This window comes from Hakea prostrata, chromosome 5 (assembly GCF_041222555.1).
Source record: "Hakea prostrata isolate BN-2017 chromosome 5, UWA_Hpros_2, whole genome shotgun sequence".
NCBI classification, from domain to species: Eukaryota; Viridiplantae; Streptophyta; class Magnoliopsida; order Proteales; family Proteaceae; genus Hakea; species Hakea prostrata.
In genome coordinates, this window is record NC_142604.1 from 12,195,888 (window position 1) to 12,221,701 (window position 25,814).

General features: G+C 38.0%; 2 protein-coding genes and 1 pseudogene across 4 annotated transcripts; all 3 read left to right on the forward strand.

The window, feature by feature from the left end:
• The first annotated feature begins 2,978 nt into the window (after window positions 1-2,978).
• On the forward strand, window positions 2,979-10,711 carry LOC149015174 (endo-1,4-beta-xylanase 1-like). Of its 2 annotated transcripts, none has more exons than XM_089156790.1 (8): window positions 2,979-3,178; window positions 3,296-3,355; window positions 5,139-5,506; window positions 5,578-5,737; window positions 6,272-6,621; window positions 8,096-8,273; window positions 8,519-9,055; window positions 9,410-10,711. In XM_089156790.1, the coding sequence occupies exons 1-8, from the start codon at window positions 3,107-3,109 to the stop codon at window positions 10,520-10,522; spliced, it is 2,838 nt and encodes a 945-aa protein (XP_089012916.1). In that variant the 5' UTR covers window positions 2,979-3,106; the 3' UTR covers window positions 10,523-10,711. The 2 variants fall into 2 exon arrangements, with proteins under 2 accessions (XP_089012916.1, XP_089012918.1); XM_089156792.1 differs by having other exon boundaries at window positions 3,098-3,178; window positions 3,261-3,355.
• A 1,356-nt stretch (window positions 10,712-12,067) lies between these two features.
• On the forward strand, window positions 12,068-20,579 carry LOC149015175 (endo-1,4-beta-xylanase 1-like). Of its 2 annotated transcripts, XM_089156146.1 has the most exons (8): window positions 12,068-12,548; window positions 12,667-12,726; window positions 14,469-14,836; window positions 14,908-15,067; window positions 15,635-15,981; window positions 17,406-17,583; window positions 18,283-18,819; window positions 19,251-20,579. In XM_089156146.1, the coding sequence occupies exons 1-8, from the start codon at window positions 12,477-12,479 to the stop codon at window positions 20,343-20,345; spliced, it is 2,817 nt and encodes a 938-aa protein (XP_089012272.1). In that variant the 5' UTR covers window positions 12,068-12,476; the 3' UTR covers window positions 20,346-20,579. The 2 variants fall into 2 exon arrangements, with proteins under 2 accessions (XP_089012272.1, XP_089012273.1); XM_089156147.1 differs by lacking the exons at window positions 12,068-12,548; window positions 12,667-12,726 and adding an exon at window positions 12,953-13,600.
• A 2,244-nt stretch (window positions 20,580-22,823) lies between these two features.
• Window positions 22,824-24,294, forward strand: LOC149015176 (putative xyloglucan endotransglucosylase/hydrolase protein 10; annotated as a pseudogene).
• The last annotated feature ends 1,520 nt before the right edge of the window (window positions 24,295-25,814 follow it).

The following is a 25,814-nucleotide window of genomic DNA, read 5'->3' on the forward strand; positions in this document are numbered from 1 at the left end:
TTTTCTTTCCCTTTTCCTCTTTTAGTTTAGGTATTTCTTTTCTGCGATGGAGATTAATCGTTGTCGCTGGCCGCCCAAAATTGAAATCAATAAAAGATTTTTTTTTCAGTTTCAATTCTTCAATTGTGCGTGAAGAAGAGAGATAGAAAGAGAGAGGATTTCAGATGGTAGATCAGATGAGATTCACTGTTTTTTTCTTCCTTTTTCTTTTTCTTTTTCAATTCTTCAATTGTGCGTGAAGAAGAGAGATAGAAACAGAGGAGGATTTCATATGAGATTCATTGTTTTTTTCTTCCTTTTTATTTTTTCAGTTTCACTTCTTCAATTGTGCGTGAAGAAGAGAGATAGAAACAGAGGAGGATTTCATATGAGATTCATTGTTTTTTTTTTCCTTTTTCTTTTTCAGTTTCAATTCTTCAATTGTGCGTGAAGAAGAGAGATAGAAACAGAGGAGGATTTCATATGAGATTCATTGTTTATTTTTTTCCTTTTTTTTTTTAGTTTTAGTTCTTCACTTGTGCGTGACGAAGAGAGATAGAAACAGAGGAGGATTTCAGATGAGATTCATTGTTTTTTTTTTTAGAAACAGAGGAGAATTTCAGACGAGATTCATTTTTTTTTTTTTTTTTCCTTTTTCTTTTTCAGTTTCAGTTCTTCACTTCAATCGTGCGTGAAGAAGAGAGATAGAAAAAGAGGAGGATTTCAGATGGTAGATCAGATGAGATTCATTGCCGAATACCACCCATCAGTTTCAGTTATTTTAGATTTTAGTTAGATGCCGGTGGAAACCGGCTTGGTGGAAGGTTTGCAAGGATAGATATGGTTATTGCAGGTCTGAGTGAAAGAGCAAACAAAGTCTTCTCTAGTTTTTTATATAAGGTTGATGTGTCATTGTATATACGAGGGTATAATAGTCTTTCAAATTGTATAACTAACCATGTTAACGGAATAGGACCTGTGTGTTTTTCAAACATAAATTGGGGTGTCAGTGCTTTTAGGCTTATATTTTGGGGTGTCCGTGTCATTTGCTCTAAAATAATTATTATTACTATGTTTACCAAAAAAAAAAAAAATAGTTATTACTACCAAACGATCTAAACTAAGGAACATAAATGAAACATGCTTCCATTGAAATCTAAAACCCATTACAGGCAATGTTCTCATAAATAATTTTTACAGCCAACTACCTGAAGTGCAACTACCTGTAGTGCAATACAAGTATGAAGATTGTAGGTGGAGTGCATTTAATTCTGACCCTACCGAGTGAATCATAGTTTACTATTAACCTAAAATATATTCATGATAAGATGTGTGACATGAGTCTCAAATCAAAAGGTTGAGGTCCATTTACAAATCACATATTTTTTAAAAAATTTAATCACAACTCTTTGATATGATTTGGAAATAAACTTCAATCATTTGACGTGATATTGGGACACGTCATATATCTATTCAGAAATGAACGGGATAAATTTCCAAATACGTTAATGACTCGTATTCTACCCAAAAAAAAAATACTCGTAACTAAGTAATTGTAAAGGGGACAGAAGTGAGCATGTCTAAAAGATTATTCTGTTACAGTTGCTATAACTGTGTAGCAAATGGCTCGGGCAATGTAGCTTTTGCTGCAGGTATGACATTGAGTCTCTTGCTAAAGGTAAATATGGTGCAAGATTTTTGGTCCTTCCAGTTAGGGTTCTGGGTATTCCTGAACTATAGTCTTCTCCGAGCTTGATCTATTTGAACATATGCTCTGGAAGGGAATGGGTCCTCTTCATTGGGTTGACATCCGGATCTTCTGTTCTGCACTACCATTGCAACATCTCGAGGACATGGGTCAAGCCCTTGGCCTGCTCGAGCATTCTTGAATCTTGATTGAGGGTAGGGGTGTCAACGGTGTGGTTTGGAGCAGTTTTGGGCTGGGCTTAACAGCTTCGATTGAAAACCCCCCAGCCCAAACACAACCTATTTAAAAGATAACGGTTTCGGTGCGGTTTGGGTTCGGGGTGATTAGGGGTTTGGATTAACGGTTTGGACTAATGGTTTAAATAAAATTAAAAATCAATTTGAATTTTTTCCCCCCTTAACTCCTCACATACAAAACTACAAAAGAAGGAGGAAGAAGTGAAAATGAAATAGTAAAACCGAAACGATGAAAGTAAAACCGTAAAGGCGTAAAACTTAAAATTGAACCATTAAATGAAAATATAGGATTTGCTGCCACTTTGCTGGTTTGGTAAAACTTATAAATGAAAACTTGAAATTTGAACTTCAAAGAATGTGAAACGTTGAACCAATGTGCCATAAGGGTTATTATTTTTATTTTTATTTTAATTTTAATTTATACTAACTGTTTAACAAGTTGTGGTTCGGGCCTATCAGTTCAGGCTAGCAGGCCGCACACGGGCTGGCCCGGCCCGGCCTTTCGGGCTGAGGGTCCTCAGTCCAAACACAGTTCATTAAAGTTCGATTTGAAGTTTGAACTTGTTTGAACTATAATGGGCCCATTTGATCCAATTTCAACGGTTCAAATAAAAAATTGACACCCCTAATTGAAGGTCATGGACCTAGTTGAGCATACTTGGTAACAAAAATTTGTAAATGGGTAATCGAGTCTACTACAAGAAGGGTTGTGGCCGGAAAACCAATTACAAAGGATTTCCGTTTCTGCAAGCTGAAGTTGGTAAACAGTCTTTCACCAAAAAAAAAAAGAAAGTGAACAATCTAAGCAATGACAGAGATCATAAAAAGAATGTCTTTGCAGGTTATCCAAGAAGAATTATAAAAAGCAATTACGGAGAATACCCGCTTCCCCAAAAGTTAGTAAATAAATTTTAAATTAAAAAAATAAAAATAGAAGAAGTAAACAATCTAGGCAAAGGCAGAGATCATTTAAAGAAAATAAATTTGCCACTGCAGGGCTAGTAAACAATCTAAGCAAGTACAGAGATCATAAAGAGAATGTCACTACGGGTTAGGAAGTTAAGTAGCTTTGCAGCAGCATTTGGGCAATGGAGGTTTGCTCCTTCTGTCGGTTGCTTAGTCCCGCGTTTTTCGTAGACTTCACTTCCCAACTTCCAATTTTAAAATGCAACTCTGCATATAAATGAGGAACTTCCCCTGCTGCTGCTTCACAGCTCCAATCCACGAGACCCACCAAACCTCAGATCATTTTCAGGTAACCCATTCTTCAGTGAATTTTATTCTCCTCCCAATTCGTCTGGGCTTATTCCCTACTCATTTTCTTATTTCTTCGTTAGCTCCCTTAATTGTTTTCCGGTCGTTTCTGCGTTAGAAACCCGGACAGTCAATGGCGACTCCACCGAAGAATAATCATTACGTCTTCGAATCTGAGGTACGGGCTCTGTTTATTTGCTCATTCTAAATTAGTTGTTCTCCAATGGCTTATTCAGTTTCCATGGTCGATCACTTAATGATATCTCTTCTCTGTGGGGTGCGGGTACACGGGAGGGATGAAAATAAACATGGGGGTAGGTAGTGTTGGGTCGTTTATCTTTTTCAATAGGAGATTGGATGAAAAAATGGATTAGAATGCCATTTCCAGTTTCTCTGATACTAAAATCATGGCTAATCCCAGAGTAATCTGGCCGACAACATCATCCTGAACCATGACTTCATATGGGGAAAGAGGTTGGATTCTGGGTAGCTGAATGACTGTTTTGGGTCGTTTCACGAGTCAGGTTACTCAAAGGAGTCTTAATTAACATTGGAGGAAGCTATGCTGTTATTTCAAATAAGAAGGAATGCTGGCATGGCTTGGAACTTTTGAGATGTTGGGATTTACAGAGTTAATATTCCTATTAGACTTTTTTTTTTTCTTTTTTTTCTTTCATATCCTTGAGGAGCTATCTCCACTTAATGCCTTAACCCTAAGGTTTTAGGTTAGTCCTCCAATCTGAACAAGGTAACATAGGCAGAAATTTGCCAGTTTGCCTTGGACAGTCTATGCTTTGGACAGAGTACTACGGCCTCATTAGGAAACATCGGGACTGCAAAACCCTTGTTCAGCCGCTAGCTACTTGTTCTCTGGAAGGTGATAGAATTTATTTTGGGTTAGGGATGCCTGCGTTCCAAATTGGGTTCATGGTACTTGTCCATTTCAATATTTCTGCATCAAAGGACTTGGGGGGAGGGGGAAGTTAGAGGCAACTTCCTGTCTGGAAACCATGCTCATCCAGGTTTTATTTTACTGGAGTAGAGCTGCTAATGCAAACTGTTGTGATTTCTTGCTCTAGTCAAGAAAGTGAGGTACACATTTTGTTTGGCCTTTTTTTTGCTGCATCATAATCTTCAAGTTACAGCTTTATGGCTATATGGGATTTGAGAAGCTTGAAACTGTTTGTCAATAAAGATACCGTGGTTGAGATATTATCTAATGGTGCTAATTAACCTGGTAGAGCTATACATTATTGACTCCGTAGAGCTATACAAGGTTCATGTGCTATACATAATATTCTTGACCTTTTACTCTTTTACCGTCCCCCCACCCATCCCTGCTTCAGCTTCTACTTCTGTTTCATAACCTTTTAATTTTCTAGCAAACTGATGCCTGAAGCATGCTTCATAGTCCAAGGTTGATCTGCAAAGATCGAAAGAGTAAGAAAAGAGGGGTTGCAGATACGATGGAATATATGAGAGTACTTCTTTTAAGATGACATTGGTAATTGGTCTGGAAGATGATGGACGTACACAATGTGGAACTTGAAATTTATATCTACTGGTTGCAGAATTCTGTGAAAATAGAACTGATTTCAGAGGCACATGCTGTTTTAAAGACCTATAAAATTCAACCCTCAAACCCTAGAAATACTTTCAGATTTACATTCAGTGTTGGATACTTTACAAGTGAACCATTTTTTCCCTTAAGAGTACCAGCAGCTAATAATGAAAGTTCTATTTTCTTTCTTTTACTTCTTCACCATCCTGTCTAACCCCAACCCAAAAGTAATAACCTTTGAATTGGTCTTCCAAATTGTGACTATATTAAACTTTAATGTTGTTTCAGTTTTCGTTGTTTTTGGCTTGGTAATTTCTAGTGCTAGTTTGCTATAGTTAATGGCTTGATGCACATGTTCAACATTTCATATTGTAAGTTTTACATTGCTTTCCCATGACAGAAAGTGAAAGAGAACAGGATCAATTCATATGGCAATCACAATGACAACATCATCCTGAACTCTGACTTCTCAGAAGGACTGCATTCTTGGCACCTCAATTGCTGTGATGGTTATGTTGTGTCAGGAGAGTCAGGTTACCTCAATGAGGTATCAGAAAGCTCAGGTGGGAGATATGCAGTTATCACAAACCGGAAGGAATGCTGGCAGGGCTTGGAACAAGATGTCACTAACAGAGTTTCACCTGATTCAACCTATTCTGTCTCCGCTTGTGTTAGAGTGCTGGGGCCTCTTCATGGATCCAGTGGAGTCCAAGCCACACTAAGACTTGAGTACCCAGACTCACCAACTAGATATTTATTCATTGGAAGGTAGCTAAATTTCTCTTTCACTCAATATGAGTGTGTTCTCAATAGATTTTAATAGCATTCATCTTATGCAGAGCTTCCGTGACAAAGGACCATTGGGAAAAGTTGGAAGGCACATTCTCAATAGCAACTGTGCCCAATCGGATAGTGTTTTATCTGGAAGGGCCTGCCGCTGGAGTAGACCTACTCATAGATTCTGTTTCTGTTTCCTGTTCTGATCCCAAAGGGCATGAGGTATCCATTTCTCTGCCTTTTTCTTTTCTTATCCAATTGTTTTCATGTAACAGCTTCAGTATGCAGTCAGAAAATTGAGATTATTTTTTTGGATGAACAAAATTGAGATTATTTACAGGTTGACATTGAAATATTGAAAACTTTTCAAGAACTGCATAAGCCAAATTTGCTGGTTTAAATTCTCAACTTATTTACATCACTTTAAATCATTAGTAGATGCAAGTAAACTTTTCTTTTCAGAAGGTAGGCATTCCTTTCTCTGCTTTAAAAGTTCAATAAAGTCCTGAAAAGCATGCATAGTTTTCTTTTCAGAAATAGGGCATGCCTTGCATGTTTGCAGGTTTAAAACCCTTATCTTATTTACATCACAATGGAATCATTCAAATCTGTGCAACATATATTTTTCCAACCTTCGGTGGATTTCCTGCAGTCATTGGAAATTTAACTTTGCAGGATTTTTGAAATCACCCCATTTAGTTGGGATAAGGCTTGTTTAGCTGTGGACCTAATATATGCACTGATCTTTGTCTTCAGAGTGCAACAGTTAAGTGCTTTGCTGATGATGAGAACATTATACTGAACCCCCATTTTGATGATGGCCTTAATAACTGGTCTGGTAGAGGCTGCAAGATTGCATTGCATGATTCTATGGGGGATGGAAAAATAAAGCCGTTGTCTGGAAAGTTCTTTGCCTCTACAGCTGAACGCACCCAGAGTTGGAACGGAATTCAGCAGGAGATCACTGGAAGGGTGCAGAGGAAGCTTGCTTACGAGGTCACTGCAGTGGTCCGGATATTTGGGAACAATGTCACTAATGCTGATGTGCGTGCTACATTATGGGTGCAAGAACAAAACCAGCGTGAACAATATATAGGCATTGCCAGGTTCACTTCTGTTGCTTTCCTCTTGTTTATTTGTTTCCCATTTTTATTTATTTTTTTATTTTTATTTTCAATTTTAAAGTTTGCGGCTTTCTATGGAAATTACTTTAATGTGATATTCTTATTGCACAATATCTTCTTAACACCACTATATTTTTAAAGAGTCCAAAAAGAATTTTCACAAAAACAGAGTTGAACAACCAGGATCAGATTAGAATAGGAAGAATAAGAAAAGAGAGGTGAAAATTGGGAGAGTTAATAGTTCTGGTTAGATGGCCGTACTTTGCTCAATTTTTTAATGTAATAAAGAGAACAAAATAGAGCACACCCTTGATTATAATATTCCAGTAGAGATATAACCCTACATATGTAATACATTAGGGAAAGAATCCCTAAACTACCCCTACCAGTAGTACATAACCATGGCAATTTTAACATCCACCCCCCCTCTCTTTCAAGCTAAAGAATATATCCTAGGCTCCATCTTGGAATACCCATAGAAACATTCCCAATTGAACCAAACTTGATTGACATCAGTTGTAGAAACCTATGATCTGCAACAATACCCAAATGCAAGACAAAGAACAGAAAGACAGAAAACATTTTTCCAGACACAGAAACTAGAAAACATATTAGCCACCACAAGATACAGAAAATTCTTCATGAATAAGAAATTCTTGTAATTACAAACAATGAAAATGGCAAAAAAGGATGAACTACAGGTCAGAAAAGAGCAGCAGTAGAAGATGAACTCATTGTTGCAGGTCATAAGTCTTCAACAATAACAGCAGTTGCAAAAACAGTAACAAATGCTTGGAAAAGAGTAGCTAAAGAAGGTGAATAAATGATCTCTGTGGGCTAACAATATTTAACAAGAAGGCAGATAAAAAAGTGCACATAGGTTTGTGAACCATAGGCAGCAAGAAATCTTTACATCAGTGGTCTCCATGGAAGAAGTAACTTTCCAGCAACCGAAGAAAACCTTGTTTTTTATTATCTGACTAGTTGAGTTTCATACCATACAGGGAAGCATTGGTTGCTGAGTCCAAGATAGAAAAAATAGAGAGAGGCTCTCAAAATTCAGTTTTAGGTAAGCAAGGGTGACCATTCCCACTCTGACAGCATGTTACAGAAGCGATGTTGAACATTCAGGATCTAAGTAAAAGAAGAAAAGGGGGGAAATTTAGAGAGAGAAAAGACAGCTCATTGTTCTGGTTTATAGCCCTACTGTGACCAATGCATTTATATATAAATAAAAGAGAACAAAAGAGACAAGTGTACACCTGGTAATAATAAAGCCACCGATATACCTCTAGACATACAGTGCATATGAGAAAGAATCCCTAAAAAATGCCTACCAGTGATACATAAATTTACATTCTGACCAAGAATTATTTTATTCATCATTATTGTACATCATTGATCTGTTCCCTTGGTTTTTCTGAAGTTTCTTATAAGAAGCTTGTTGCTCCTGAAGTCTGCAGGCATCGGACAAAGAGTGGGCACAATTGCAGGGAAAGTTCCTCCTGAATGCTACACCATCAAGAGTGATAATTTATTTAGAAGGGCCACCTCCAGGAACTGATATTCTTGTCAATAGTTTGGTGGTAAAACATGCGGCGAAAGTCCGACCTTCACCTCCACCTTCTGTTGAGGTTTGTTGTTCATGTGTTAGCACTTTCCAAATGCATACTGTGATCCTTCTCTCTCTGTCTCTTCCTCTGTCTTCTTCTTTTTTTCTTTAAATTTTTTTTAAGCCAGAGGTTGGGGATCTTCAAAGATTTCTTTAGTTTCTGGATTCTCCATTTGGGAAGTCTGATGCAAGTATGATCTGACCCCCCCCCCCCCAAAGTGCTCCAGTGATCATATGTACTTATAAAGTTGTTCATTTGTTTTGTAGAATCCTGCTTATGGAGTTAATATAATTCAGAACAGCCGTCTTGATGATGGTCTTAATGGGTGGTTTCCCCTTGGTAACTGTACTATGAGTGTTGGTACTGGCTCTCCTCATTTGCTTCCTCCAATGGCAAGAGACTCTCTTGGACCCCATGAATCTCTTAGTGGGCGATACATTCTTGTGACAAACCGTACACAAACATGGATGGGTCCTGCTCAGATAATCACAGATCAGATAAAGCTCTACTTGACATATCAAGTGTCTGCTTGGGTTCGTGTGAGTCCTGGAGTGAAGACTCCTCAGAATGTTAGTGTTGCACTTAGTGTGGATGGTAATTGGGTAAATGGTGGTCAAGTAGAAGTAAATGATGAACGGTGGCATGAAATTGGGGGTTCGTTTAGAATTGAAAAGCAACCTTCCAAAGTGATGGTATACATTCAGGGTCCTTCTTCAGGTGTTGACGTTATGGTTGCTGGATTTCAAATTTTCCCAGTTGACAGAAAAGCGAGGTTTAAAAATCTAAAAGAGCAGACTGACAAGGTAATTTTTAGTTGGAGCATATTACATTTTAACTGATATTTGCTTTTCATGTACAAAAGTAGGATTTAGAATTTCAGAAGTTGGAATTTTAAGCACATTTGAGTTTGTGAAATAGATTTGGAAGTTCAATTATCTATTTTACCCTTGAAATTGTCTTTGCTGAGTGCTTTAGAATCAGCATTGAATATTTTAATCCATTATTCCTTCTTTCTTTTTTTTTTTTTTTTTTTTGTTTTATGAAGAACTTGATCAACTACTAGAGTTTAAATTGGTTCAGTGAAGCACATGCTGAACTCAGAATATTTTAAACGTTGCTTCCTCTGTTGAACTTTTCCAAAATGTATTGCTTTGCAGATACGTAAGGTTGATGTCATCCTGAAATTTACAGGAGATGATGTTGTTGGCCTGCTTGGCACATGTGTGAAAGTAAGGCAGACACATAATACCTTCCCCTTTGGATCATGTGTCAATAGGACGAACATAGACAACGAAGACTTCGTTGATTTTTTTGTTAACAATTTTAATTGGGCTGTGTTTGGAAATGAGTTAAAGTGGTACTGGACAGAGCCACAACAAGGTAAGTTTAACTACAAGGATGCTGATGATATTCTGGAGTTGTGCAAGAGCCATTGCATAGAATGCAGAGGTCATTGCATCTTCTGGGAAGTTGAAAGCACTGTTCAATCATGGATCAGATCATTGAACAAAAATGATTTGGCAGCAGCCGTTCAGAATCGGCTTACTGGTCTTCTGACACGGTATAAGGATAAGTTCCGACATTATGATGTAAATAATGAGATGCTTCATGGCTCTTTCTACCAGGACAGATTGGGCAAAGATATAAGAGCATACATGTTTAAGACGGCTCACCAATTGGACCCAGCTGCCACTCTGTTTGTGAATGATTACCATGTTGAAGATGGAGGCGACACTAGATCTTCTCCTGAGAAGTACATTGAACAAATTCTCTCTCTGCAAGAACAAGGTGCACCTGTGGGAGGGATCGGAATTCAAGGACATATAGATAGTCCAGTTGGACCTATTGTTTGTTCTGCCTTGGACAAGCTGGGTATACTTGGTCTTCCAATATGGTTCACAGAGCTAGATGTTTCTTCAACTAATGAATATGTTAGAGCTGATGATCTGGAAGTAATGCTCCGAGAAGCCTTTGCTCATCCTGCTGTGGAGGGTGTCATGCTTTGGGGATTCTGGGAGCTGTTTATGAGCCGTGAAAATTCACATTTAGTGGATGCAGAAGGAAATGTTAATGTAGCTGGCCGGAGGTACCTTGCCCTTAAGAATGAGTGGTTGTCCCATGCTCATGGACACCTTCATGAAGGAGAGTTCAGATTTAGAGGCTTCCCTGGGACATACACTGTTGATGTGGTTACCCTAACAAAGACTACTACCAAGACATTTGTTGTCGACAAGGGAGTCTCACCACTTGAGTTAACCATAACTTTGTAACTTTCCTTCTATACGCCATTGTATAAGAGAGACACTATTCTGGTGATGTTAGGTGCTTCTATTCTTTTGGAGAAGAATTAAATAAATAATGTGTTCTTACCAAATAAATAAATAAATAAATGACATGTGTTTGGGTAGCTTGGCATTTCTTTGCCATAGATTATTAATGTATCTGTGAATGATCTTTTAAATGGGGCTTCTGGAAAGGAATTGCTTTATTCTTACATTAACTGATCTCCAAACATGTGAACTGTTGTATTATTCTGGAGTTCTAAAACTTCTTTTTTTTCTCTGGAACTGAGGCATCCGTGCTGGCTTACATGCATTTCCACCTGAGTGGGGATTGGGGAGCTTGTGTATATCAAGGAGAGGCCTTGGTCTCAAACTTTCATGTTTACAAACATCTAGTATGATTCAGATAGGAGGAAGGTGAACAGTCAATGCCAGGGACAGGGTTGATGGTGGGGGGGGGGGGGGGGGGGGAGGATTTTAGGGTTTAATAATGATGAAAGTGTCTTTTTTTTTACAATTAAAATAGTCTCTCAACAAAAATTGCTGAACTGAGAGACTATTTTCATCTAAATATGTAAAGGATAGAGGAATAATAGGAACATTTCACAATATCATGAAGTATTTTGAGAGTAATTACTTTTCACCCGTGCTCAACTGGTGGTGACTTCAAAGCCTGGAATGTTCAAGAATGATGCTTTATGAGTACGTGCAGTTACACATACAGATACAATTTATGAGTATGCTTTATGTTGTAATGGAAATTTTTACAACATGGGAAATGCAGACTACCACAAGAAGGGTTACTGGAAACAATCTTTCACCAAAAAAGAAAAAAAGTAAACAATCTAAGCAAAGACAGAGATCATAGACAGAATGTCTTTGTGGGTTAGGAAATCGAGAGTATCTAAGAAGGGTTATGAAAACGAGTTACAGTGAATACCAGTATCTACAAGCTGAAGTAAGTAAATGATCTTTCATTATAAAAAAAGCAAACAATCTAAGCAAAGATATGGTTCATACAGAGAATGTCTTTCTGGGTTAGGAAGTTAATTAGCTATGTAGTACTAGGAAAGTATATCCAAGAAGGATTATAAAAACTAGTTATGGAGAATGCTTGTTTATGTGAGCCGAAATTAGTAAACAATCTTTCACTTAATAAAATAAAAAGTAAACAATTTAAGCCAAGACAGAGATCATAAACAGAATGTCTGTGCGTGCTAGGAACTTAATTAGCCATGCAGCATTGGGAGAAAATATCCGAGGAGTTATTGAAGACCAGTTACAGAGAATACATATTTCTGCAAGTCGAAGTTAGTAGGAATCTTTCACCAAAAACAAGTAAACGGTCTAAAGCAAAGACACAGATCATAAAAGAGAATGTCCCTGCGTGCTAGGAAGTTAATTAGCTGTGCAACATTGGGAGAAAACCCATTTCTTTTATAAACAATCTTTCACAGCGAAAAGTAAATTATCTACGCAAAGACAGAGACCATAAGAGAATGTCTCTGCTGATTCAGTAAGATAATTAGCTGTGCAGCATTGGGAGAAAATATCCGAAGAGTCACTAAAAGCCAGTGATGAAGAAACCTGTTTCCCGTAAGCTGAAGTTGGTAAACAATTTTTTATTAAAAAAAAAAAAGGTAAGACATCACAACAAAGACAGATACAGAGCTTATGTCACTGCAGGTAAGGAAGTCAATTAGCTGTGCAACAAAGGCTTCTTCGTTGTTGATCCACCCATCATCCCCAGCGAAGTATTCCTATGAAAAATTCAAAGTAAAAATGAAAAAGAAAACGATTAGTTTCCACCAGCCAGTCGAAAGAGACTTGTCATCTAACTTACGGGTCTGGGTAATGTAGTCTTGATCGTTCTGTCAGTTGGGATTGTCCTGCGCTTTTTAGACTTCACTTCCCAACTTCTAAAATTCAACTCTGCATATAAATGAGGAACTTCACCTGCTGTTGCTTCGCAGGTCCAAACCACGAGACCCAGCGAATTTCAGATCATTTTCAGGTAATCTAATCTTCAGTGAAATTTATTCGCCTCCCAATTCGTCTGATCTTATTCCGTTCTTGTTTCTTATTTCCTCTTTTAGTTTCCCTTATTGTTTTTCCGGTCGTTTCTGCGTTAGGAACCCGGACCGTCAATGGCCAATCCACCGAAGAACAATCATCACGACTCTGAATCTGAGGTACGGGCTCTTTTTAATTGGTCATCCTAAATTAATTGTTCTCCAATGCCTTGTTCAATATCTATGGTCGATCACTTAATGATATCTCTCTTCTGTGGGATGCGGGAGGGATGGAAATCAACCTTCGAGAGGGTATTTTGTGTATTGGGTCTTTTATTTTTTTCAATAGGAGATAAATGAAAAAATGGATTAGAATGCGATTCCAAATTCGTCTCAGAGTAATCTGGCCGATAACATCATCCTGAACCATGACTTCATCTTGGGAAAGGGCTTTGATTCTGGGTAGCTGAATGACTGTGATGGTTTTCAGGAGTCAGGTTACCTTGAATGAGTCTTAACTAACATTGGAGGAAGCTATGCTGTTACTACAAATAAGAAGAAATGCTGGCATGGCTTGGAACTTTTGAGATGTTGGGATTTACAGAGCTAATAGTCCTATTAGACTATTTGATCTTTCATATCCTTACAGGAGCTGTCTCCACTTAATGCATTAACCTTAAGGTTTTAGGTTGGTTCTCAAATCAGAACAAGATAAATAGGCAGAAATTCCCCAGTTTAACTTAGACAGTCTCTGCTTTAGTCAGAGTACTTCAGCCTTATCAGGAGACATCAACACTGGAAAACCTTAGTTCAGCTGCTAGCTACATGTTCTCTGGAAGGTGATAGAATTTACTTTGGGATAGGGATGCCTGCTCTCCAAATTGTATTGATGGTACTTGGCTACTTGCCCATTTCAACATTTTTGCATCAACGACTGAGGTGGAAGTTAGAGGCGACATCCTGTCTGGAAACCATGCTTATCCAGATTTTGTTTACTGGAGTAGACCTGCTAATAGATCCTGTTGTGGTTTCGTGCTCTAGTCAAGAAATTGAAGTACACATTTGGTTTTGGCCTTCTCTTTCCTGCATCATAACCTTCAAGTGACAGGTTTATGGCTGGGATTTCAGAAGCTTGAAAGTGTCAGTAAAGATACGTGGTTGAGATATTGTGTAATGGTGCTAATTAACCTGGTAGAGCTATACAAGGTTAGTACGCTATACATAACATTCTTGACCTCTTAATTTTTCACCCTTCCCCCACCCATCCCTGCTTCAGCCTCTACAAGACTTCTGTTTTGTAACATTATGATTTCCTCACAAACGGGATGCCTGAAGCATGCTTCATAGTCAAGGTTAATCTGCAAAGATTGAAAGAGTAAGAAAAGAGGGGCTTAGCAGATGGATGAACTATATGGATGTACTTCTTTTAGGATGACATTAGTAACTTCTGTGGAAGAGGATGGCACCATTAACTGATCTGGAAGAGGATGGAAGTACATGATGTGGAACTTGAAATTTATATATGCTGATTGCAGAATTTTGTGAAAATGGAATGAAATCCAGAGGCATATGCTTTTTTAAAGACCCATAAAATTCCACCCTCAAGCCCTAGAAATGCTTTCAGATGTGATACATTCAACGTTGGATACTTTACTAGTGTACAATTTTTGTCTTAAGAGTACCAGCAACCAACAATGAATGTTTGCTTTTTTTTCTCTTCTACTTCTTCACCACCCCCGGCCTACCCCAATCCTACAGGAATAACTTCGAGTTGGTGGGCATCTCATTTCCAAATCGGAACTATATTAAATTTTAATGTTGTTTCAGTTTTCTTTGTTTTGGGCTAGATTGTTATCGTCAGGAACTTGATGCACATTTTCAACATTTCGTACTATAATTTCTACTTTGCTTTCCCATGACAGAAAGTGAAAGAGAACATGATCAGTTCATATGGCAATCACAATGACAACATCATCCTGAACTTTGATTTCTCACAAGGTCTACATTCTTGGCATCTCAATTGCTGTGATGGTTATGTTGTGTCAGCAGAGTCAGGTTTCCTCAATGAGATATCAGAAAACTCAGGTCGGAGATACGCAGTTATCACAAATCGGAAGGAATGCTGGCAAGGCTTGGAACAAGATATCACTAACAGAGTTTCACCTGGTTCAGTCTATTCTGTCTCCGCTTTTGTTAGAGTGCAGGGACCTCTTCATGAATCCACTGGAGTCCAAGCCACGCTAAGACTTGAGTACCCAGACTCACCAACTAGATATTTATTCGTTGGAAGGTAGCTAAATTTCTCTTTCACTCATGATGAATGCGTTCTCAGTGCATTTTAATGGCATTTGTTTTCTGCAGAGCCACCGTGACAAAGGACCGCTGGGAGAAGTTGGAAGGCACATTCTCAATAGAAAATGTGCCCAATCGGGTAGTGTTTTATCTGGAAGGGCCTGCCACCGGAGTAGACCTACTCATAGATTCTGTTTCTGTCTTCTGTTCCAATCCCAAAGGGCACAAGGTATTGTTTCTCTGGCCTTTTCTTTTCTTATCCAATTGTTTTTTACGTAAAAGCTTCAGTATGCAGTCAGAAAATTGAGATTTTTTTTTTTGGATGAACATAATTGAGATTATTCACAGGTCCAAATTGAAATATTGAAAACTTTCAATAACTGCATAGACTAAATTTGCTAGTTTAAATTCTCATCTTATTTACATCACAATAGAATCGTTAGTAGATTTGAACAAACATTTCTTTTCAGAAGGTAGGCATTTCTTTTCTATTTTACAAGTTCAATAAATCGTGAAGAGCATACGTAGTGTTTCTCTCTCTCCCCTTTTTTCTCTTTTTTCCAGAAGTAGGGTGTTCCTTGCATATTTGCCAGTTTAAAACATTTTCTAATTTACATCACAATAGAAATCATTCAAATCCTTACCCCACATATTCTTCCAAATGTTAGGTGGATTTCTGCTGTCTTTGGAAATTTATCTTTGCAGGATTTTTGAAAATCACCCCATTTAGTTGCGATGAGGCTTGTGTTCTTGTATTCACTGTGGACCTAATATATACACTGATCTTTATCTTCAGAGTGCAACAGCTAAGTGCTTTGCTGATGATGGGAACATTATACTGAACCCCCATTTTGATGATGGCCTTAAGAACTGGTCTGGTAGAGGCTGCAAGACTGCATTGCATGATTATATGGGGGATGGCAAAATACAGCAGTCTGGAAAGTTCTTTGCCTCTACGGCTGAACGCACCCAGAACTGGAACGGAATTCAGCAGGAGATCACTGGCAGGGTGCGGAGGAAGCTTGCTTATGAGGTCACAGCAGTGGTCCGGATATTTGGGAACAATGTCACTAATGCTGATGTGCGTGCTACATTATGGGTGCAAGAACAAAACCAGCGTGAACAATATATAGGCATTGCCAGGTTCACTTCTGTTGCTTTCCTCTTGTTTATTTGTTTCCCATTTTTATTTTCAATTTTAAAGTTTGCGGCTTTCTATTGTAAATTACTTTAACGTGATATTCTTCTTGCACAATATCTTCTTAACACCACTATATATTTAAAGAATCCAAAAATAATTTTCACAAAAACAGAGTTGAACAACCAGGATCAGAGTAGAATAGGAAGAATAAGAAAAAAGAGGTGAAAATTGGGAGAGTTAATAGTTCTGATTAGGTGGCCATACTTTGGTCAATTTTTTTAATGTAATAAAGAGAACAAAATAGAGCACACCCTTGATTATAATATTCCAGCAGAGATATAACCCTACATATGTAATACATTAGGGAAAGAATCCCTAAACTACCCCTACCAGTAGTACATAACCATGGCAATTTTAATATCCCCCCCCCCTTTCAAGCAAAGAATATATCCTAGGCTTCGTCTTGGAATATCCATAGAAACATTCCCAATTGAACCAAACTTGATTGATATCAGTTGTAGAAACCCATGATCTGCAACAATACCCAAATGCAAGACAAAAGAACAGAAAGACAGAAAACATTTTTCAGACACAAACTAGAAAACATATTAGCCAACATGATATACAGAAAATTATTCGTGAATAAGAAATTCATGTAACAACAAACAATGAAAATGGCAAAAAAAGGATGAACTACAGGTCAGAAAAGAGCAGCAGTAGAAGATGAACTCGTTGTTGTAGGCCATAAGTCTTCAACAATAACAGCAGTTGCAAAAACAGTAACAAATGCTTGGAAAAGAGTAGCTAAAGAAGGTGAATAAATTATCACTGTGGGCTAACAATATTCAACAAGAAGGCAGATAAAAAAGTGCACATAGGTTTGTGAACCATAGGCAGCAAGAAATCTGTATATCAGTGGTCTCCATGGAAGAAACAACTTTCCAGCAACAGAAGAAAACCTTGTTTTTCATTGTCTGACTAGTTGAGATTCATAACATACAGGGAAGCATTGGTTGCTGAGGCTCTCAAAATTCAGTTTTAGGTAAGCAAGGGTGACCATTCCCACTCTGACAGCATGTTTCAGAAGCGTTGTTGAACAATCAGGATCTAAGTAGAAGAAGAAAAGGGGGGAAATTTAGAGAGAGAAAAGACAGCTCATTGTTCTGGTTTATAGCCCTACTGTGACCAATGCATTTATATATAAATAAAAGAGAACAAAAGAGACAAGTATACACCTGGTAATAATAAAGCTACCAATATATCCCTAGACATACAGTGCATATGAGAAAGAATCCCTAAACAATCCCAGTGATGCATAGACTTAACATTCTGAACAAGAATTATTTTATTCATCATTACTGTACATCATTGATCTGTCCCCTTGGTTTTTCTGAAGTTTCTTATAAGAAGCTTGTTGCTCCTGAAGTCTGCAGGCATCAGACAAAGAGTGGGCACAATTGCAGGGAAAGTTCCTCCTGAATGCTACACCATCAAGAGTAATAATTTATTTGGAAGGGCCACCTCCAGGAACTGATATTCTTATCAATAGTTTGGTGGTAAAACATGCGGCGAAAGTCCCACCTTCACCTCCACCTTATATTGAGGTTTGTCATTCATATGTTAGCACTCTCCAAATGCATACCATGATCCCTCTCTCTCTCTCTGTCTCTTCCCCTGTCTTCTTCTTTTTTCTTTTAAAATTTTTTTGGCTAGGGATCTCGATTTCTTTAGGGCCTGTTTGGTTACATGAATCCAGAGGTTTCAAATCTCTGGATTCACAAATGGGAGATTTATACCCATTTTGTTGTGTGAATCCCTAGATTCATGAAATCTAGAGATTCACCTTTTTACACTAAAAACGTGAATCTGTAGATTATGGGTATGAGATGAAATCTCTGGATTTCACCCTTACTATAAAAGCGTTAAATATTTGAATCATGACTCCATAAATGTTTTTTTAGGATACATTTATAGATTTTTTTTTTTTTTTTTGGATTTGAGGTTCATCGGGCTAGCTTGTGCTAGCCACGATTCCATTAATATAAAAAGCTACCCTGAGGATAAATTTATAGATTCCATTTCAAAGATTGAGGTTAACCAAACAATTAATTTTAAAAAGCATGACTCCATAGATTTGAAATTTATAGATTTGAAATCTCCAGCTTTTTGAAATTTCCAGTCTCAAGTAACCAAACATAGTTTCTGGATTCTCCATTTGGGAAGTCTGATGCAAGTAATGATCTGACCATCCGAAGAGCTCCAGTGATCGTATGTACTTATCAATTTGTTCATTTGTTTTGTAGTATCCTGCCTATGGAGTTAATATAATTCAGAACAGCAGTCTTGATGATGGTCTTAATGGGTGGTTTCCGCTTGGTAACTGTCCTATGAGTGTTCGTACTGGCTCTCCTCATTTGCTTCCTCCAATGGCAAGAGACTCTCTTGGACCCCATGAATCTCTTAGTGGGCGGTACATTCTTGTCACAAACCGTACACAAACATGGATGGGTCCTGCTCAGATAATCACGGATCAGATAAAGCTCTACTTGACATATCAAGTGTCTGCTTGGGTTCGTGTTGGTCCTCGAATGGATAATACTCAGAATGTTATTGTTACACTTAATGTGGATGGTAATTGGCTAAACAGGGGTCAAGTAGAAGTAAATGATGAACAGTGGCATGAAATTGGGGGATCTTTTAGAATCGAAAAGCAACCATCCAAAGTGATGGTATACATTCAGGGTCCTTCTTCAGGTGTTGATTTTATGGTTGCTGGAGTTCAAATTTTCTCAGTTGACAGAAAAGTGAGATTTAAACATCTAAAAGAGCAGACTGACAAGGTAATTTTTTGACTGATATTTGCTTTACATGTACAAAAGTAGGATTTAGAATTTTGGAGATTGGAATTTTAAGCACATTTGAGAGTCTTTTTTTTTTTGTTGGGTGGTTTTTTTTTTTTTTTTTTTTTTTGGGGGGGGGGGGGGGAGATAACCTAAGCACATTTGAGTTGTGAAGATAGATTGGAAGTTCAATAATCCATTTTCCTCTCGAAATTGTCTTGGGCTGAGTGCTTTCGAATCATCGTTGAATATCTTCGTCCATTATTTTATTTTATCTTATTTTTATTATTTTTATTTTTTGGTATTTTGAAGAACTTGATCAACTAGTAGAGTTGAAGTCTCAATTGGTTCATTGAAGCACTTGCTGAACTCAAGAGGATTTTAAACGTTGCTTCCTCTGTTGAACATTTTCAAAATGTGTTGCTTTGCAGATACGTAAGATTGATGTCATCCTGAAATTTACGGGAGCTGATGTTTGTGGCCCGCTTGATGTGAAAGTAAGACAGACAGAAAATTCATTCGCCTTTGGAGCATGCGTCAATAGGACGAACATAGATAACGAAGACTTTGTTGATTTTTTTGTTAAAAATTTCAATTGGGCTGTGTTTGGAAATGAGTTAAAGTGGTCCTGCACAGAGGCACAACAAGGTAAGTTTAACTACAAGGATGCTGATGATATTCTGGAGTTGTGTAATCGCCATGGCATAGAATGCAGAGGTCATTGCATCTTCTGGGAAGTTGAAAGCACCGTTCAGTCATGGATAAGATCATTGAACAAAAATGATTTGGCAACAGCTGTTCAGAATCGGCTTACTGGTCTTCTGACACGGTATAAGGATAAGTTCCGACATTATGATGTAAATAATGAGATGCTCCATGGCTCCTTCTACCAGGACAGATTGGGCAAAGATATAAGAGCATACATGTTCAAGATGGCTCACCAATTGGACCCAGCTGCCACTCTGTTTGTGAATGATTACCACGTTGAAGATGGATGCGACACTAGATCTTCTCCTGAGAAGTACATTGAACAAATTCTCACTCTGCAAGAACAAGGTGCACCTGTGGGAGGGATTGGAATTCAAGGTCATATAGATAGTCCAGTTGGACCTATTGTTTGTTCTGCCTTGGACAAGCTGGGTATACTTGGTCTTCCAGTATGGTTCACAGAGCTAGATGTTTGTTCAACAAATGAATATGTTAGAGCTGATGATCTGGAGGTAATGCTCCGAGAAGCCTTTGCTCATCCTGCTGTGGAGGGTGTCATTCTCTGGGGATTCTGGGAGCTGTTTATGTTCCGTGAAAATTCACATTTAGTGGATGCAGAAGGTAATGTTAATGTAGCTGGCCAGAGGTACCTTGCCCTTAAGAATGAGTGGTTGTCCCATGCTCATGGACAACTTCATGAAGGAGAGTTCAGATTTAGAGGCTTCCCTGGGACATACACTGTTGATGTGGTTACCCTAACAAAGACATTTGTTGTCGACAAGGGAATCTCACCGCTTGAGTTAACCATAAATTTGTAACCTTCCTTCTATACACCATTGGATAACAGAGACATTAATCTGGTTGTGTTGAGTGCTTCTATTCTTTTGTAGAATAATTAAATAAATGACATGAGCTTGGGTAGCTTGGTATTTATTTACCATAGCTTATTAATGTATCTGTGAATAATGTAAATAGTACTTCTGTAAAGGGATTGTTTTATTGTTACACAGGCAAAGAGCGAACTGAATTTCATATGTATGAACTGTTGTATTATTCTGGTGTTCTAAAACTTCTCTTTTTCATTTTTCTTTTTCATTTTTGGAACTGAGGCATCCAGGCCAACTTACATGCAACTAATCCTCAGTGTGGATCGGGGAGCTTGTGTATATCAGGGAGAGGCCCTGGCCTCAAACTTTTCATGTTCACAAACATCTAGTATGACCTAACTGGGGAGGAAGGAGAACAGCAAATCCCAGGAACAGGATGGGGGGAATGTCAGGGTTTAATATTTCATGATAAGATCATTGTTTTTCATTCTTTTATTTTTTATTACAATCAGATGAGTCTCTCTGCAAAAATTGATAGGGTAAGGCTATGTAAGAAAATTGTCTTCAGACTTTGCTTCTGTGGAAGCCTTCAGCATTGAGTTCATCCTTTATTTTATTTTTAATTACAAATACCAGAATGCTTGAAGGGCTAACCCAAACCTATCTCAAGTCACTCCTACCTTTTCTCCACTCATTGTCTCCTTTACTGCACCTTCAAAATCAACTTTGATGGTATTCTTTCCCCCAGTTCTGCTCATATTGGGGACAATTATAGGGTACCATATATTTGATGTTAGCCATAATCATGCATGCCTTTGCTAGCACTGTGGAGGAAAATCAATACACTGTAGGATTGATGGTGTAATTGAAGATTCCCAGTTCTTAAAATAAAAATTTACTTCACTGCAGAATAGGTCTGCCCCTCATGATGCTAAGCAGCAACTTCCTGATTTACCTGTCAGTTGAACAATAAAAGTAGGGGTGTCAATGGTTCTGATTGGGGCAATTTCAGGCTGGGCCTAATGGTTTCAAGCTAAAAAATACACAGCCCAAACACGGCCCATTAAATAAATAACGGTTTTGGGCCGGTGCGGTTTTGGATCGAAGCTGACTAACGGTTTAGAATTGGGTTTACTAGCGGTATGTTTTGAATACCTTGTCGATGTGTGAAATTTATCAAAAGCATGTAAACACATACAAGCATTAAATTCCCTCCAAGTCTCTTGTGTTTGGGTGTTCAAAACCAAAAAAAAATTCTACAAATAAATAAAAATTATAGAACTAATATACAAAAGAAAGCTGACATCTTGATGAAATTTAGTGGGTTGTCTTTGCTTATTCTCCTCTCCTTTCCTAACACTTATAAAAATGGATCAAAATAAAGCATTAAAAGATTTTCAAATGATAATACACTTGTTAAATATTTACTAAGCCCATCTTCCAAATGGCGAAAGTTATAACAGGTTAGTTGTTTGCATATTCCAAAGCAAAACAATTAAGGAAACAAATAGATATTCGGGGGTTTTCCTGTCTTTTACATTTAAATTTATTTTATTTTATTTATAATGAGTTTAACGGGCTAGTTAAGGTTGGTTTCAGGCCAAATGGTTCGGGCTAGCGGGCCACACACGGGCTGGCCTAAACCAGTGTGGGCTGAGGTTGTTCAGCCTAAACATAGCCCATTAATCTTCGGTTCAAACCGATTCAAACTATAATGAGCTGGTTCGGTCCGGTTTAAACGATTTGGGTTAGGTTTTAACACCCTTAAATAAAAGCTGGAGCCTTATTTCCCTGAAAAAGCACATATTGCTTCGCTAATGTTTATTCACTACATAATAGATATGGAGTCCATGTAAGTCATTTAAAGATGGGACCCACTAGAGTCTAATATGAGTCACGCTCCTATTGTACAGTGAAGAAGTGTTAAAGGAGCAGATGTGCTTCCCGATAGGAAGCTTGGAAGACCAATTAACCCTAATCATCGAAAATCTGGACTTCCTGTCCTTAAATTATAGGAAACCTCTGCCGAAAGCTTGGCATACAGTTACATTGGTGTCTTGAGGGAAAGAAACCTGATCCATGTAACTCGTTCCATGAAAGGTGGAATCGGTCGAGTTGACAAGTGTTTTACTCTAAAAGAAGTGTCTCGATCTTAGGAACAACGAACGATTCAAATGGGTGCCTTCCTCTTGCCAAAGACATTTTCTCTGCTACAGATTATTGAATGACCTTTCTGGTCTAGTTGTGCCAATCATTTTTAATCCAAGTGTGAAGACATAGTAGCTTGTCCGAAACATTCTTCCGCTTACTGACAAGCTTTTGCTTCAACAAACCAACCTTCGTTTTCGCTAGCGTATTTGAAAACTGTTCTAATCAACTCACCAAGTTTCATGAACATCATGCATTACCTATATAAACCTTACCCACCTTCTCTTTTCCATCCACGATTGAACAGTATCAACAGAAGCCATGACCCAGATACTCAGAATTGTTTTCCTCATGGAGATCCTAGTGCTATTACTTGTCCAATTTTTATATTCTGTTATTGGCTTCCCCGGGAACTATGATAAGGATTTCAGTATTATAAATTCTCCTGACCATGTAAGCTCTGCTGCTCATGGAAGAATAAGAGAATTGAAGCTTGACGAAGAAGCAGGTAAGTTTGTAAAACACAGAACCAAGGAATGTGTGAATCAATTAGCTTCCCTGTTCACTATCTAAATCCTTCTTATATATATAGGTGGTGGTTTTGGTACAAGTGATTCGTTCTTGTTTGGGAGGATTGATATGCAAATCAAGCTAGTACATGGTTATTCAGCTGGCACAGTTGTGGCTTTCTATGTATGTGAACTCTTGATTTTTCTTTTCCCCCCTTTTTTTTTGAATGATTCTTTTGTGAGTGAATTGGGTAATGCATGCAGATGCGCTCTGATCAACCTACACTGAATGAGATAGATCTTGAGTTCCTTGGCAACGTGACTGGGCAGCCATACATTCTTCAAACAAACATATATGCTGATGGGCATGATGACAAGGAGCAGAGGATCATTCTATGGTTTAATCCCACAAAACACTTCCACACTTATTCAATCTTATGGAATCTTTACCAAATAGTGTAAGTCATTTTCAGAAATTCAAACCTATGCTTCTCAACAAATTGATTTCCTCTATACAAAAATGATCCTGGATTCGCCAAAACAAGCTGTGGATGAAAGGATAAGGTCACCTCACTATGTGAAGGATCGACATAAGCAATTAACCTTGACAGGGTCGTTAAACAACCATGAAGACGTTTGGCAAAATTGCCTACAACCCCACATAAGCTATTCATAAGAAACCCAAAACCCCAATCTCCATACAGTTAAAATTCTATCTCTATACATGTAATTGATCCAAAACCCATTCCAGTTAGAAATACTGCCAAACTCTAATAATGTGAACCCGCAAAGAATATGAGACATACCCAAATCCTACACCATCTAAATCTCTGTGTCTTGCTGGTCATTTCCATTATTTTCTGTGTTGTTCTGAGTTTTCTACACTTGCAGGTTCTTGGTGGACAATGTTCCAATTAGAGTATTTAGAAACCATGAAGACCAGGGAGTTGCATTTCTTGGGACGGTATCCAATGAACATCAGGGCTACCATATGGAATGGTGATGGCTGGGCAACACGAGGTGGGCAGGACAAAGTAGATTGGTCGAAGGGTCCCTTCATTGCCTCATTTAGGGACTATAAGATAGATGCATGTACCTGGAGAGGAGATGCAATGTCTTGCATTGACGGTTGGTGGAACAATGCCATATTTAGCACTCTAACCCCTTGGCAGATAAGGCATTTCAGCTGGGTGAGAAAGTACCGGCTAGTCTATGATTACTGCCTTGACAACCAGAGATTCCAAAACAACCTTCCAAAGGAGTGTTCTCTACCCTTTTATTGATATACTATGTCACAGTTATGTTAAAGAACAGAGAGAGAGAGAGAGAGAGAGAGCTCTTATAATTTGTTTTTCTCCTAATTAAGTAAATTTTGAAGATCCCCATTAACTAAAGCATCTTCGTTCTTCAAAGTAGAGCGTGTGTTCTTCGTTTCTACAATTTGTGATGTGAAATATTATTGACCAGGCATTGCCAATGTTCCATTCGAACACACTGTTAGGGCTGCAACAATTTTGGCCGGGTTGAATTTTTTTTTTTTTTAACCTAAATCCAACTCTAAGCATCCTTGGCTGGGCCCAGGCCTGGCTCAAGCTTGGGAGAATCAAGTGAACCCTAATCAAGTGCGGAGCAAAGATTCAACATCGGAGGGCCAAGTATTCATATTTCATTCAATACACAATGAATTTGTATCCACTGTCTTTGTCGTTAAAAAAATTTATTTAATAAGGGGCCAAATATTGATATTGAATATTTGGAATGTATGCCAGAGGGGAAATTTTACAAAAAAGAGGAGCGGGAAAATTTTCTAAAGGATTAAAAGGATCAAGTGCCAATATTTACACATGAAAAGAAATTCAAAGGAAATTTTTTCAACAAATGAGAGGGAACAAGAAGATGGGCTAGCTCCACCCCTAACAATAGGTCACAGAGAAAGGGAGATGCAGGGGCTGGCAGGGTTAAGCTGAGGAGGAGGAGAAGTTAAGGTGAAGGTTGGAATCAACATAAGGCTTAATCCTGGCCCTTGATCATGATAATGGTCCAATGAGGAAACCAAAAACTGGTTTAATAGTGAACCAGCACTAATAAGATCTTAAAGCAAGTTATTCTTTGCAAGCAAGGTTAGGTTTTGAGTCCCAACCGACAGGGAGTGGGATCTTACAGAACGAGATACGTAAAAAAACTTGAGTTTTGTCTTAAAATTCTTTTATGGCTTCATGCTAATAACAATTATTATGAATATTTTTAGTACTTTATGTTAAAAATACATAGCTTTTCCTGCTTCCGCCTCTTATGTGGATATCAATGGAGTTTCAAAAAAGAAAGTTTTATGAGTAGAAGTTGATTTCTTCCATAAGTAGTATTATTTGATGACAAAGAGTTGGCGACAACCATGCAAATGGTCTAACTTTTCTTCCATCATTTTCTTGCTAATTCCTAATTACTATTGATGTATGCAAGTCATTATCAAATAAGTGATGATTGATAAACAGCCCATGCTTGGTTTTTGGTTCCATTGAAACATAAGAAGACCAGACGAGAGAGGATGGAAAGGGAAGGATCTTCTTAATTGTTTAGGTGATGATATTACATGACAATGATGTTAATAAGTTTTAAACGTAAGCAGAGAGAATTAAATCTGAATCTTCTATCATCAAAGTAGAGATTTATGATTTCTTCATATTTCTTTATCACGCAATAAGAATGCGCGGTTCATGTGAAGTTCATTAGGGGTTTCATCCCTGATTCATTTCGTTAGCAATGTAAATTTTGTCTCTATTGTATGGTGAGGAAGTGTAAGGAA